This window comes from Pelobates fuscus, chromosome 13, assembly GCF_036172605.1.
Source record: "Pelobates fuscus isolate aPelFus1 chromosome 13, aPelFus1.pri, whole genome shotgun sequence".
NCBI classification, from domain to species: Eukaryota; Metazoa; Chordata; class Amphibia; order Anura; family Pelobatidae; genus Pelobates; species Pelobates fuscus.
This window is the reverse complement of record NC_086329.1, coordinates 35,817,410-35,833,136: the sequence shown is the minus strand read 5'-3', so window position 1 is coordinate 35,833,136 and position 15,727 is coordinate 35,817,410. Positions and strand designations below refer to the sequence as shown.

At 41.1% G+C, this 15,727-nt stretch overlaps 1 protein-coding gene across 1 annotated transcript in view; it reads left to right on the top strand.

Annotated features, from left to right (window-relative positions):
- The window catches only part of SYNE3 (spectrin repeat containing nuclear envelope family member 3), a 157,778-nt gene that overhangs the window by 105,677 nt on the left and 36,374 nt on the right, over positions 1–15,727 (top strand). The window contains exons 3-4 of the mRNA XM_063438936.1: positions 1,403–1,575; positions 14,434–14,743. Coding sequence (XP_063295006.1) covers positions 1,403–1,575; positions 14,434–14,743 — 483 coding nt within the window. The remainder of the gene's footprint in view (positions 1–1,402; positions 1,576–14,433; positions 14,744–15,727) is intronic.

The window sequence follows — 15,727 nt, the reverse complement described above, 5'->3', positions numbered from 1 at the left end:
GGGTTTCTAAGGCCTGTTAAAAGAGGGAAGCCATTTTGGATGAACACTCCATCTTGGAAATGGAAAGAATTAAAATACATGGAAATACATGTATTTTTTAATCTGTCCATTTAGTGATGATTTTACCAGCATAGTGTAACGTTTATATACATACCTGTAAATTAGCTTGTCATCCGATTTGTAGATTATCTATCTACTCCTCTTAAAGGTGAACCTATAAGTAACCTTTTTGTTGTGACTTCATGTTCCCTTCTATTGTTCCGATATCTGTCCATCCCCCTTTGCTAATGTAAAATTCAAGAATGATCAATTTTACATACCTCGTTACCAACGCCAAGACTCCTTTACTGCAGCCACCCACTCCACCTCCATCTTCCAATCCTATACTTCTCATAGAGAAGCATTGGTGACAAGATACGCACGCGGAGCTGAATGATACGCTCCTTCACTCCAATGCTGATATGAGCAGTATTTGATTGCAGGACCAAGTTTGACTCACTTCTGGAGCCAGAAGCTCCTTTAGTGGCTGTCATCAAGGCCGTCATTAGAGGTGTGTCTAACCCTACAATGTAAACATTGAACATTTGAAGGGTTTAAATGACAGTACCACAACACGCAGACCACTTTATTAAAATTAGGTGGCCTTGGAGACTTTTAAAGTGTTGGTTTTTACAAGCAATATTTATGTATGCCATATATATATATATATATATATATATATATATTTACCAAGATTGTTTAACACAACAATCAGTCCAAAAATAAGTGCTTTTCATGCTTCACAGTGAATAATCTTTGATCAACAGGTAAGAATGAGTTCCATCAATCACCTTGACAGCAGCATCAGAGAAAACAGCTGTTTCACAAGTAATTTTAAAAGACACATTTTTAAAATGCTTCCTCCACCTAATAACCAAATAAAAATAGTTAAGCAGATCTGACCTCAAACTGCATTTTCCACAAATTTACAGTCCAATAGACCTTCTTTTAAAAAAAAAAGTATAGTTCTGCTGAAAACGTACAGAATAATAGAGCTGGTTATCTGAAGATTAATACCAGTTTCTGCCAGGCTGTAGTGGTTATGGTGCTTGGAGTAAACATTTTAATACTCATCAGAGTTTGAATGGCCTGGAATTCAAAGCAAATGTGAAATTTTAGGTCAAAATACTGACATGAAAAAATATTTCTATACAGCTATAGAACTGTGTGTACTATTAAAGTTTAGGTTAGCGTGATACGTTCCCAGGATGTGTTACTTGTCAGAGAGCGACTGTTTCCATGATGCTGATGCTAATATATTATTAAAAGCAGCCATGCTCCATATGTTTTTGAATAAGTAATCCTTTGCCCTGACTGAGCTAGAGCTCACTATTTATCATGTTATGACACGTGTTCCCTGCAGAAAATCTGCGACCTGGAGCCTGAGGGAAGGCAACTGATTGATATGGTTCTCATGAAAGCTGAAACGCTGCTCAAGGATAGCAGTGAGAAGGAGAAACGCGAGATCCACATCAAGCTGGGAAACATCAAAACGCTGTTTGAGGAAACTACGACGTACATGACTCACTGCCATAGGTAAGAGAGAAGCAGGCCTCACTCTGCTGTCCGCACATTGTTATTGGCAACCGGTGATCTGCAAATACATGCTATCGGTGTCAGAGGTTATTATAAGACATATTTTATACGCTTGTTTTTTTGTTTTACACCTTTTGAGTGGGTGAGGTTCGCAATAGATGCTTTGAAATACACCAGACACAGCCTTGGCACACAATGGGTTAAATTATCTGTGAGTATATATTTAAAGGATAGACTGTTCTAGTATTTCGCTAGGTACTATAGATATAATGTAGGCACATATATAATTTATTGTGGCACAGAAATAAAAATTTGTATTGGCACAGATAAAATAGCATTCTGTTTCTATGGAAACCAGATGTCCAGAAATGAACCCAAGAAAAGCAGAAGAGTAGAATTTAGGCATAACTTATTTCCTTCCATTTAATTTATTCGGCACTACTAAGCCCCCTCTGGCACTCAGAGTATATCATAGCCTTCCATAATTGGGCGGCTAAATTGGAAGAGAAACTTCTGCATTACCCGACCTGAAAACAATGTTACTGAAAACAGAGGGAAGGCACCATAACTACTACAACGAACATGCCACTGTGGTACCTATCCTGAAAGACACATCTCTTGACCCGTCCTCCCCCTTTAACTATCGTTCCATTTCCCTGCTCCCTTTTTCCTCAAAGCTTCTGGAAAGACTTGTCTTAAGCTGTATGTCTCACTTCCTCAATTCCAACTCTCTCCTTAAACCTCTTCAATCTGGCTTCCGCCTCCTCCACTCTACTGAGACTGCTCTTATCAAAGTTACTAACAACCTAATCGCAGCTAAATCCAAAGGCCACTACTCCATACTAATTCTTCTTGACCTCTCTGCTGCCTTTGGCACCATTGATCATGCTCTCCTTCTTCAAACTCTTCAATCACTCGGACTCTGTGACTCCATCCTCTCATGATTTTCCTCTTATCCCTCCCAACGCTCATTCAGTGTCTCCTTTTCTAATGATAACTCATCCCTTTGTCCTGTCTCAGTTGGAGTGCCCAAGGCTCTGTCCTTGGATCCCTTCTATTTTCTCTTTATACTGCCTCTCTTGGCAAACTTATTACCTCATTTGGATTCCACTACCACCTGTACGCTGATGACACCCAGATAAATCTCCCCTCCCCGAACCTCTCCTCTGCCGTCCTCCAACGTATCACTGCTTGCCTTTCTTCCATCTCTGACTGGATGTCCTCCTGCTTTCTGAAACTAAATTTCTCTAAAACTGAGCTCCTTGTTTTTCCTCCTCCTCCTAATAATGATCCTTACATCCTTGCAAGTACGCTGTCTTGGTGTCATACTTGATTTTGGACTCATCTTTGAGCCTTGCATCCAGCATGTTACCAAGTCCTGTAAATTCCATCTTAAAAACATAGCCTGCAACCGCCCCTTTCTTACGCAGATGCTACTAAGGAGCTTGTCCATGTTCTAGTAATTTCCCGCATAGATTATTGTAACCCTCTCCTAACTGATCTTTACAAAACCCGTATTACCCCACTACAGTCTGTAATGAATACAAGAAAAAAGAGAGAAGGGCTTCGCCACATAAAAGTTGCGGTAACAGGAGATGATAAAATAACAATTGAACAAACAGTGCTAAAAAGTCTCGTCCCAACAATGCATATTCTCCCATACAAAGGTGTCTCTTATCAGTATGACGGTATATTAATGATAGTGATGTTACACTCACATGTAAAAGAGCTATGACCAGCTCTAGCTTGTATTGCATACTGTGGTACAATTCCCACTTGTAGGATATGATGAGGGCCTTTACAGCAGGTAGGTATCCAGGTATTCAAAAAGAAAGAATAAAATAGCAACAAATATTGCTCTCAATAAGATAATAAAAGTTGTGTAAAATTAATCAGAATTATACTCACAAGAGTAGAGCAGGCTCTCTGCTCTGTGATGATAGCATTGATGGTATGATTCCCACCTGAGATATTATTGAGAGTAAAGATGATAAAAATGCCAGGAGGTATGAATTGTAAAATAAAGTAATAAATATAAAGGTGATGGCAGAATATACTATTGTGATAGCCAAAATCCTTTATTAGATAAAATACAAAGTAACATCCATAACGCATTTCACCAATATAGGCTTTTTCAAATGGAATAATTTTTCCTTTTTTAGTTATGGATGTTACTTTGTTACTTTCATTATTTTTGGTTATTTAGCACTGACCCATTTGTGTGTTTTTACTCTGTAATGAATGCTGCCGCCAGACTAATTTTCCTCTCTAGTCGGTCCTCTCACACCTCACCCCTCTGTCAGTCCTTGCATTGGCTTCCTGCATCCTATAGGAGTCAATTCAAAGTGCTAACCCATACCCATAAAGCACTGAACAATTCTAGCCCCTCTTATATCTCTTCACAGATCCATTGGTATGCCCCTTCTCGGTCTCTCCGCTCTGACCGTGACCGTCTCCTGTCCGCTGCTCGCACGCGTACGGCCAACTCACGCTTGCAAGACTTCTCGCGGGCGGCTCCCTTCCTATGGAATAGCCTGCCTACCGCCATCAGACTCTCCCCTAGTCTTCAATCATTTGTAGTGTATGAACAAGCCTCTTAGCCTCTTGTGTAAGAAGTGCCTTAAAACCCATCTCTTTAGGGAAGCTTAAGGCCTCCCAGAGTAACCTCTGCCTCACGTACCTGTCTCTTACTCTCTCCCAAAGGGCAGCACTCTACTCTCTCCTCTAGCTCTGCTTCACTCCCACCTTATTTGATTGCTATTTCCAGGCCTATTGTGTTTTATACCCCACCTCCTATAGACTGTAAGCTTGTTTGAGCAGGGTCATTTTCAACCTATCGTTCCTGTAAGTTTTCGTGTAATTGTCCTATTTGTAGTTAAATTCAGCCTCTTATAATATTGCAATGTGCTACGGAATCTGTTGGCGCTATATAAATGGTGATGATAGTAATAATAATAATAATAATATGCATGCTTGCTTGGGCATTTTTCCCCATAAGAATACACGTGTCTAAGTGTTTTAGGAGTCACAAGGTTTTACTTGTCTTTAGACTTACATACAGTGTGAATCAAAAGTAAAATTTTGGAAGGAAACAAACTGACAATTTCAAATACCACATTTCATCATTACAAAGAAAAGGGGACGGAAGCTCAGGGTGGTTAATCAATAATTGTGCATCACTCGTAAGAGAAGGCACAGGAAGATGTACGGTGGAATGTTCCTTATTAAAGGGACATTGCTGGGTGTCTCTACCACACCTTTGTATTATGATACAAATTGAAACATTTGACATGCAAGTTGCAAAACAAGCATTAAATTAGATGCATAGGAGATATTCTGAAATTGATGCAAGTGTATAATAAATGTTATACCATTGATTCAATACTGACTCTGCCTAAGGGGTCTTCAATAATGGGTAGGGACTGCAGCTTAGCCTCGGTCGTCCCGCTTCCCCACTCTCTGGCAGACATCACTGGACCGGCAATACTGCTGCAAATCCTTAGAGATGCCTGGACAGAAAAGGCTTTGGGTGAGTCGAGAAGGGGGAGGAAGGGGTTAATCACTTACCTTTCTCCAGCGCCAGGCTCCCTTGGCGCTGTGGACTCTCTTCCCTTTTCCGACGTCAGCTCTGAATGCGCATGCGCAGCAAGAGCCTCATGCGCATTCAATCAGTCCATAGGAAAAGCATTTCTCAATGCTTTCCTATAGACCTCAGCGTCTTCTCACTGTGATTTTCACTGTGAGAAGCGCGGAAGCTGTCAATGAAGCTATCAATGAGGCTGTCAATGAGACAGCCACTAGAGGCTGGATTAACCCTAATGTAAACATAACAGTTTCTCTGAAACTGCTATGTTTACAGCTGCAGGGTTAACCCTAGATGGACCTGGCACCCAGACCACTTCATTGAGCTAAAGTGGTCTGGGTGCCTATAGTTGTCCTTTAAATATAAAATTAGATTTTAATTCTCACATTACTGAATAACCCTGTGAGTAACTAGTACCATGGTGAGTAGCAATAATGACTTAGGCCTCTGGCAGTCTGTAACATGTTTATAGTAGGCAAAACATCTCTGAAAGAATGGGAGTGAAAGAGAAGAGGATAGAAGAGGTCAATGATAAGAAGAAGAAACTAAATATCAGTCTGAACAAAAGACAGAGGGGGTCAGCATTTATTAAGGAGTTATCCTCTATACTGTAAGCTCGTTTGAGCAGTGCCCTCATCTACCTATTATTCCTGTGTCACTGTGTAATTGTCTCATTTATTGTAAATCCTCCCCCCCCCCCCCCTTCATAATATTGTAAAGCGCTGCGGAATTAGTTGGCGCTATATAAATACCAATAATAATACTAATAATAATGAGGTTTAGGGTGTAAAGTGTGTTACTTGTGTGTGTTTGTGTTTTTCTGTTTTTGTTTTTTTAAACAGTGTTTTCATTTGCAGCATTCACCTCCACTAAAGCCAGCTCTAGCATCATGGGGCAGCCTTTCGCTTTAACTTCTATAATGTACAGCAGAGGTAAACAGACGTACATAGTGACATTATCCTATTATGCTTCAATTGAAGGGTTACTTCAAGCACCATGACCGTTTCAGGGATTTGAAGTGGTCATGGTGGCTGGAGTCTGTATGTGCTGCATTTTGGTTTGAAACCCTACGCATACCAAGATCAACCCTTCAATAATGGAGGAGTAACTCCACACATCTGGCAGAGTCATTAACCAACTCAGAACAAAGTTCTCGGCTGGCTAATGTCAGTTCTGTGTAAAATTGGCATCTGATGCAACACGCACAGTAAGGGGAAGGTGATGCCAGCCAAGGAAGAGGGAACTGAGGGAGAACTTAACCTTGGCGAGGGAAAAGTGATACGTTTAAGCTTTTTTTAAATTTGTATTTTTTTAAATGGTGTTAGGTGAGTGACCACCACACAAGGGGTTACTACAACATTAAACCAGTGTTTTATGACAACACAGATTTTCGGTTGGAGTATCCATTTAAGAGTAGTAAAAAAAAAAAACGAAATGGGACTATATTAAACAATATATATACCTATAGGTGAAGTGTGATTGGAAAAAGCGCAAAAAAGGTTTTCCCGTTGGAAAAAGCTTGAGAAAGATCTCTTGGAGATCGAAATGTTGCACTTTTCCCAAATAAATCTGCTGCATAATTGACCCTTGAGTGCCTGGACCACAACTTTGTTCAACTATTACGGTGGGGGTAGCTAGCCCCAGGTCTGGTAGCACCGAGATCTTAGTGAGAGTGCGATATTCCCTTTCGTTTTCAAGTGTGAATTGATCAGTATTCAAATTGAATTTTATTATAGGCCAAAATAGGTTAATTGAAAATATAACGGACTTAAAGGACCACTATAGTGCCAGCAGAACAAACTAGTTTTCCTGGCACTATAGTGCCCTGAGGGTGCCCCCACCCTCAGGGTCCCACTCCCGCCGGGCTGAAGGGGGAGGAAGGGGTTAATCCCTTACCTTTTTTCCAGCGCCGGGCTCCCTCGGCGCTGGGACTCTCCTCCCTCTTCTGACGTCACTAGCTGAATGCGCATTCGCGCAAGAGCCGCGCGCGCATTCAGCCAGTCTCATAGGAAAGCATTCTCAATGCTTTCCTTTGGACGCTGGCGTCTTCTCACTGTGAAAATCACAGTGAGAAGCGCGGAAGCGCCTCTAGCGGCTTTCAATGAGACAGCCACTAGAGGCTGGATTAACCCATAGGTAAACATAACAGTTTCTCTGAAACTGCTATGTTTACAGAAAAAAGGGTTAATCCTAGATGGACCATGCACCCAGACCACTTCGTTAAGCTGAAGTGGTCTGGGTGCCTATAGTGGTCCTTTTAAGAATTTTTATTGAACCGGTTTAATTCTGGCTCACGTAACAGAGACATGTGCAGTGATAGGTGAATGCTTGTAGCTTCTTTTGCAACAAAACAGTCATAGTCAGAATGACTTTAATGTATTTTTCACATCGATAACAATATATTCTGACAATATTACTTTACTTTTTTTTTTTTTATTCTTTATTTTTGTTGTGCATAGGTGAACAAATCATCCTGCATCGTCACAATAACGTATGCAGGAACATGCAAAATTCACAATTAAACAGATTACATTAGAAATGAATCTTGAGAGTGATTACTTTGCTTCATTTTGCTGCGTCTGCACATTTTTTGTTAAGGTTAAAGTACAAAAGGTAACTGCACTCTGCACACATTTTTTTTGCAATGGCTAGGGCACAAGTGAAACATGCATGTCCGATGTGTATAGGTGTATGGTTGAAGCGGTAACTGTGAGACACTCAGATATGTGTGGTTATGATATGAAAAACTTAAATATATTGCATGCCTATAAAACACCAGTAAAAGGGTAACTTGCAGAGACATTTAGGCACATGTAAGTGAGATTAGTCAAGCATTAGGCAGCATGCAGTTAGACAATAATCTGCTCGCAAGATAGAGAAAACACATTGCTTAATGGGATGCATCTGATGGTTCTGCACTCTTTAACAATAGGTAGGCATATCAAGCTAGGTAAACCGTCCTAGGCCAATTACATTAAGCTAGTGGTACAGGCTGTTCTTGTACATCTAGCCATCAGATACCAAGCAGAAAGATAAACCCCCTGTAGCCCCCCATCAACGTTAACATGTTACTTATAACAGCTGCCTCAGTAGGTGAGAGATTAATAAGGGAGCAAGGTTAACTAGAATGACGAACGGAGCAAGGTTAACTAGAATGACGAACGGAGCAAGGTTAACTAGAATGACGAACGGAGCAAGGTTAACTAGAATGACGAACATGCTTTTGAGAATTCAGTAGATGACAGATATCTAAAGACAAGCTGATTGAACTGATAAGATGGATACTCAGGCTTATAGGGTGATCTATTAACCAGCTTAGGGATGGGATTTACCACCAGGTAATGAGGGTGTTAGTGGGTTAATATGTACAAATGACTCTAGTCCTCGAGTACTTTTTTTTTTTTTGTCCCTAAATTGGAGGGTAAGATTGGCACTAGCACATTTTTGCTTTTTTTGGGAAATAATTACATAGAACAGAATCTGTTGAATACACATTCAGCCTTTGACAAATGAGTAAAGGTGACTGATAACATTTTATTTCAATAATTTAAAGGAGTTTTTTTCCTTCTACAAAACAAAACCGAAACAGCTAACTTTATTAATCCACTCTAGCAGTGGCATACACACAACCCCTGGGGCCCCATCACCATCCCATACAGAAACAAACACACAGACACTAACACACACACACAACATTTTTTAGTCACCCTCCTATTACCTACCTTTAAGGTGCAGGAGGGTGACTTCCCTGGGGTCCAGTGGCTCAGGTTGATGGGAGTCAGAGCTCCCACTCTGGCTCCCTCTCCTTCCTCTCGCGCGGCTCCTGCTGGTTGCTGGGAGGAGTGACCGGGCAGTCACTTCCTCCAAGCGTCTGACAGAGTGGAACCCTTCATGTGCGGCCCCGTCAATTATACCGCTCGGCTGGGTCCGCAACAGATGGCGGCGAGCACCCGGGCCCCCTGGAGTGATGGGCCCGGTCGCAGTTGCGACCCCTGCGGCCGTGGTATGTACGCCACTGCACTCTAGTATGAGCAATGACTGGTGGTAAGATGTAGGCTCAAGTGTTTCACCTGACCTCTTATAAGGCCTACTTGCAAAACAGTGACAACAAGCAAAGAAAAAAACAACATTTCTGGGTTGAAGAAAGGTCAGATAAAATAATGATCCTGTCATTCATTAACAGGTTGATAATGATTGTTAGACTTATAATTTATAACTGCTGACCTCACTCTGCCTGTTTCATCTCAGTAAAGTGGTTTGGGTGCCATCTCCCCCCTATTGCATAACAGCAATGTGTACATTGCAGAATTTCACTTTGACCGCCACTAGAGGCGCTTTCGATTAAATAACAGAGTTAAACTCTGCTATTGCTATCAGATGGTCTCAGAGTTGCATTTTTCTATGGCAAAGCATAGGATTGGCTGAGATTATCGATCTCAATGATCTCAGCAAATGAGGTGGGACCAGCAACAGAGACAAGTGCTGCAAGGCAGAAAAAAAAAAGTTAAAAAAAAGTAAAGTAAAAGTACTTTATTTATTTTTTTTCTCCCTAAAGGTGGAGGGACTGCAATTCTAACACTATCGTGTTTGTTTAATATGCAATCAACATGGAGCAATCTGCAAGAACCATTCATTGGTTTCTATGATGATTGCTCCACTTCTAGAACTTGCCTCTACAATTTCTCTTTATACAGAACACCATGCAGCTTGCAGTTGGCAAGTCCACTATAGTTCATTACCAATTTACAAAATGAAACAAATAGTCTCGACACATGCAGCATTATTGTCATGATCTTGCGCAGGTCAGATAGGAGGCTTTGGCCAGAGTTAACTAAAGAGGTTTTATTGGTAGGTTTTGACATACCAGCAGGTTAACTTATAGAATGAAATAATAGTTAGAAGGGAAGGGAGAGAAATAAATGTTAGGGAATGTGCCCTATGATGATAATAAACAGGTGTGCAAATAATAAGAAAGCTAGAGATAACAGTATAGGAAGAATTAAAAGCCAGATATAAAGAATAAGGGTTCAGGGTAGGAAAATAACACCTTGTAAATAAGAGTAAGCAGTAATGTCCAGATAGGGGTTATGCAGGTTTGTATAAAGCAGAGTTGCAGGCAATCCAGGTTGGTATGGAGCAGGGTTGGTAGTAAACCAGGTGGCAGGATAAAGCAGAGTTGTAAGCAATCCAGGTTGGTATGGAGCAGGGTTGGTAGTAAACCAGGTTGGCAGGATAAAGCAGAGTTGTAAGCAATCCAGGTTGGTATGGAGCAGGGTTGGTAGTAAACCAGGTTGGCAGGATAAAGCAGAGTTTCAGGCAATCCAGGTTGGTATGGAGCAGGGTTGGAAGTAAACCAGGTTGGCAGGATAAAGCAGGGCTGTAAGCAATCCAGGTTGGTATGGAGCAGGGATGGTAGTAAACCAGGTTGGCAGGGTAAAGCAGAGTTGCAGGCAATCCAGGTTGGTATGGACCAGGGTTGGTAGTAAATGAGGTTGGCAGGATAAAGCAGAGTTGCAGGCAATCCAGGTTGGTATGGACCAGGGTTGGTAGTAAATCAGGTTGGCAGGATAAAGCAGAGTTGTAAGCAATGCAGGTTGGTATGGAGCAGGGTTGGTAGTAAATCAGGTTGGCAGGATAAAGCAGAGTTGCAGGCAATCCAGGTTGGTATGGAGCAGGGTTGGAAGTAAACCAGGTTGGCAGGATAAAGCAGGGCTGTAAGCAATCCAGGTTGGTATGGAGCAGGGATGGTAGTAAACCAGGTTGGCAGGATAAAGCAGAGTTGCAGGCAATCCAGGTTGGTATGGAGCAGGGTTGGTAGTAAATCAGGTTGGCAGGATAAAGCAGGGTTGTAAGCAATCCAGATTGTTATGGAGCAGGGATGGTAGTAAACCAGGTTGGCAGGAAAAAGCAGAGTTGCAGGCAATCCAGGTTGGTATGGAGCAGGGTTGGAAGTAAACCAGGTTGGCAGGATAAAGCAGAGTTGCAGGCAATCCAGGTTGGTATGGAGCATGGTTGGAAGTAAACCAGGTTGGCAGGATAAAGCAGAGTTGCAGGCAATCCAGGTTAGTATGGAGCAGGGTTGGAAGTAAACCAGGTTGGCAGGATAAAGCAGAGTTGTAAGCAATCCAGGTTGGTATGGAGCAAGGTTGGTAGTAAATCAGGTTGGCAGGATAAAGCAGAGTTGTAAGCAATCCAGGTTGGTATGGAGCAGGGTTGGTAGTAAACCAGGTTGGCAGGATAAAGCAGACTTGTAAGCAATCCAGGTTGGTATGGAGCAGGGTTGGTAGTAAACCAGGTTGGCAGGATAAAGCAGAGTTGTAAGCAATCCAGGTTGGTATGGAGCAGGGTTGGAAGTAAATCAGGTTGGCAGGGTAAAGCAGGGTTGTAAGCAATCCAGGTTGGTATGGAGCAGGGTTGGAAGTAAACCAGGTTGGCAGGATAAAGCAGAGTTGTAAGCAATCCAGGTTGGTATGGAGCAGGGTTGGTAGTAAACCAGGTTGGCAGGATAAAGCAGAGTTGTAAGCAATCCAGGTTGGTATGAAGCAGGGTTGGAAGTAAATCAGGTTGGCAGGATAAAGCAGAGTTGTAAGCAATCCAGGTTGGTATGGAGCAGGGTTGGAAGTAAATCAGGTTGGCAGGGTAAAGCAGGGTTGTAAGCAATCCAGGTTGGTATGGAGCAGGGTTGGAAGTAAACCAGGTTGGCAGGATAAAGCAGAGTTGTAAGCAATCCAGGTTGGTATGGAGCAGGGTTGGAAGTAAATCAGGTTGGCAGGGTAAAGCAGAGTTGTAAGCAATCCAGGTTGGTATGAAGCAGGGTTGGAAGTAAACCAGGTTGGCAGGATAAAGCAGAGTTGTAAGCAATCCAGGTTGGTATGGAGCAGGGTTGGAAGTAAATCAGGTTGGCAGGGTAAAGCAGAGTTGTAAGCAATCCAGGTTGGTATGGAGCAGGGTTGGAAGTAAATCAGGTTGGCAGGGTAAAGCAGAGTTGCAGGCAATCCAGGTTGGTATGGAGCAGGGTTGGTAGTAAACCAGGTTGGCAGGATAAAGCAGAGTTGCATGCAGCCCAGGTTGGTATGGAGCAGGGTTGGAAGCAATGTAGGCAAGTCACAGGTTGCTACTCGGGAGCCAGGATCTGAAGTCGTTCAGTAAGAACATCAACTTCAATGTAAAGGCCACTTTGTTTGTCGGGTGTGGCCTTTTATAGCAGAACTTTATTCATGCTATGCAGGTGTGAAACTGAGGTGACTAGTGGCTAGGGAGGTCACTAGTGGTGGAGAGCTGGACCTTCTTTTAAAGCAGGGATTCTCAAACTCCGGCCCCCCAGATGTTGCTGAACTCACACGATTCTCTAGCTATCTATGTAATTCAAAGAATCATGGCAGTTGTAGTTCAGCAACATCTGGATGCCCGGAGTTTGAGGACCACTGTTTTAAAGGAACAGAAATAAATGAACATAGAACTTATCTGAAAGGACAGGATCCTGACAATTATTCACTAGTGAGAATTCAAATTGAATAAAAATAAAAATAGTCAGAATGGAAAAATTCTCAGTCATTTATGCTTCCAGCTTAGCTACTTTGGCCTCGAATTTGAAAGTAATTTTGAATACCCAATTTAGTACATATCCCCGATAGTGTTAGGAGTGCTCAGCTTGCCTTGATTGCAAAAGACAGCTGATACCGTGAGACGTTCTGGGCCAAAGTTCTAACAATGAAGCAATCTACAGAAACAGTCAGTCATTGGTTTCCGTGGTGATCCTGCTCCTTTACTGCTGTTTTTGGAGAGAGTTTTTTGTTCAATTTTTATTTTTGTCATGCAGTTTCACAAACACAAACGACGGTACACATGCATACATTGCACCACAGATATTGAATAATATGACACCGTAGAATGTGAATTGTACTCATAAAAATAAGTTCATAAAAGAGATCAATGTATGATATCAGTGAGCTCTCACATTAGGGAAATAAGATATCAGTAGAAATAGTGTAGAAACCGTATTCTGCTCATTTTTAACACATTCATACATGTCTAAGAAACCACACTTTGGTTTCTTAGTTATTAATAATGTAATACAAATAAAAATGTGATAAAAAAATATTGTAACTAAAGCATTTAGAGGAGTGTGTGTTGAATAATAATAAAAAAATAAAAACATAGAATTCAAGCTGCATTAACTGGTGAGTCCTAGAAAAACTAATTAAAATACCAGAGAAAATTAGCTAAAGTTAAGCTAACAGAGATGCCACAGTGCATTAGATAACAGCCAGGAACACCGTTTGCCCTCATCCGATTCCCAATCTGTGAGACAAGGTGATTGTTCCCCTATATGTATGTAGGTTACTTCTCTGCCTCGCCGTTACTCTGTCTAAATGGCTGTGTGCTCCACTGCCTTGCCACCATGTGTGAAAAGAATCCCGCAAAGATGAGATCTAGTTTGGCCAGTGATGCTGGAACAAATGTCACAACAGATTCTCAAGTTCAGGAGCTCACACAACACACGTCCACTCTGCTTAAAAGTTAGGCTCAGCCACCTCATAAGTGAATGTTTTATTAGGGTCTCAACTGACCTGGCAACTAAATGTTTGGGTGTTTCATTGGACTGGATTTATTTTTTTTAAAGCATCTCATTATTCTTCAACTGGGCACCTCCATCCTGGTTCCCTGTCAATCATTGTTCCCTCTTCCTTTAAATATTAATATTTGCCCTGCAGGAATTACTGGTACGTTGAGTTGGGAAAAAACACCAACCTCGTTACAGGTTTACATGTTTAGTGAATCTTATAACATCTATTTATTGTACAGGTAAATAACCTCTGGTTTTATTACATTGGACTCCGAGATGAGTAGCTCGGGTGATGATTTTCTTCACTTTTTATTTTTGATCTTTTATTGATGAACTTCAAAACTATTAACTAATAAGTTCAAGAAAATCGGTACATTTCATGCTCACTGTAGCAAGTCTGATAATGGAGTTAGATAAAGCATATGGTGTTATCAAGTCATATTGGGGGAGTTCAGAGAGGTCTTTCTATCTAAGGTGTTTGGAAATGTGTCAGCCAAGTTTGCTGTGTAGAGTAATATTGCCAACATTGTGCATTTTTGAAGGTGGTCCAAGGGTTTATTCCACTGTATAAAAATACCTGTTTTGACATATCACTACCTTGCCACATAAAGATACAATTTCAAAATAATATTTTGCTGTCTAGAGCTAGTGACTTTTTATATAGAGAACCTTTAAGTATTCATGTTTGTTTGTTTTTTTTCTCCTGCAGTCGTATTGAGTGGGTATGGCTCCATTGGAATGAGTATCTGAAAGCACGAGACGAATTTATCGTGTGGGTTCACAACATGACTCTCACTCTGAATCTGGACATGGAGATGCAGCTGGGTCTGAAGGAGAAACGTTGGCAATTTGAGGAATCCCAGGTCCTGCTGAAAGACGTAAACAACCAGTCACGACTGCTGAACCGTCTGCTGGAAGAGGCGGCATATTTGTACAACAGAATTGGGGACCCTAGCGTGGACGAAGCGGTCCAGAACGGCATGATGGCTGAATATAAGCAAATAAAGAAGAAAGCACAGGTTCAGTAACTCTATTCCATTGTGTTCTGCCTATTCTACTTTATTTACCATTATTTACTTAAGTGAGAATTCAAAGGGGATTTCAAATGTAATGCTAGAATAGTCAAAGTGAAAGCATAATATTTTTACAGTTTGGCTAATTTGGACTTCAATTCGAAATTCACTGTGAATTGACCTTGAGTTCTAACTGTAGTAAATAACTGTAATTGTGTCAACTAATGAAAGTGTGTAAGAAGAACTGCTTATGAGATGGTGTGATACTATGCCAGCATACCGTGTCTTATGTAGCTTTATTACAGAGCCCTCAATAACAGTGATGGCTAACCCTGTCTGGCGAAAGGCTTTTGATCTAGATTTCCCTTCGCGTAGATCCCCAATCTTGGATTTTTACAAATTATTATATATTGGACATGAAATCAATTTAGCTTTAAAGAAAAGGAAAAAAGAAGTTCAACCTGCAAATGAAATGAAATGAGTTAGTTCATATAAAATAGCTAACAAGGGAAGGAAGTTGTGATTCTGTTCTAAGGGTTCTAAGGGTTTTGGTCCTGATACCACATAAATAAAACATTACCATATGGCAATCGTCCTATTCAATACACATAAAGCGGTTATTATTTTTGGAAGGTAAATTTCACATATTATATATGTACACTTATTTTTTACTCATTACTTGTCTGGGGTTTTGTACAGAAAGTATATTTACTCTGTGGATGCCTTTACAGTGCATTCATGCACCATTTGTTAATGCTTCAAGTAAAGTGCCTTGGCACTGCAAATGTTTGTGGACTATATCTTAGTACAACCATTCTAGAGGCACTACAGATGTAGCTCACAGAGCATCATGGGAAATGTGGTCCACGATCTTCTCCAACCATGGAAAAGTAACAGTAGTGTGAGTGTTAACCACCGCTTTCAGCTGACGTAACATTGTAGAAAATACTAACAGGATTATTATTTACTAAATTAAAGTCTGAATAGTGG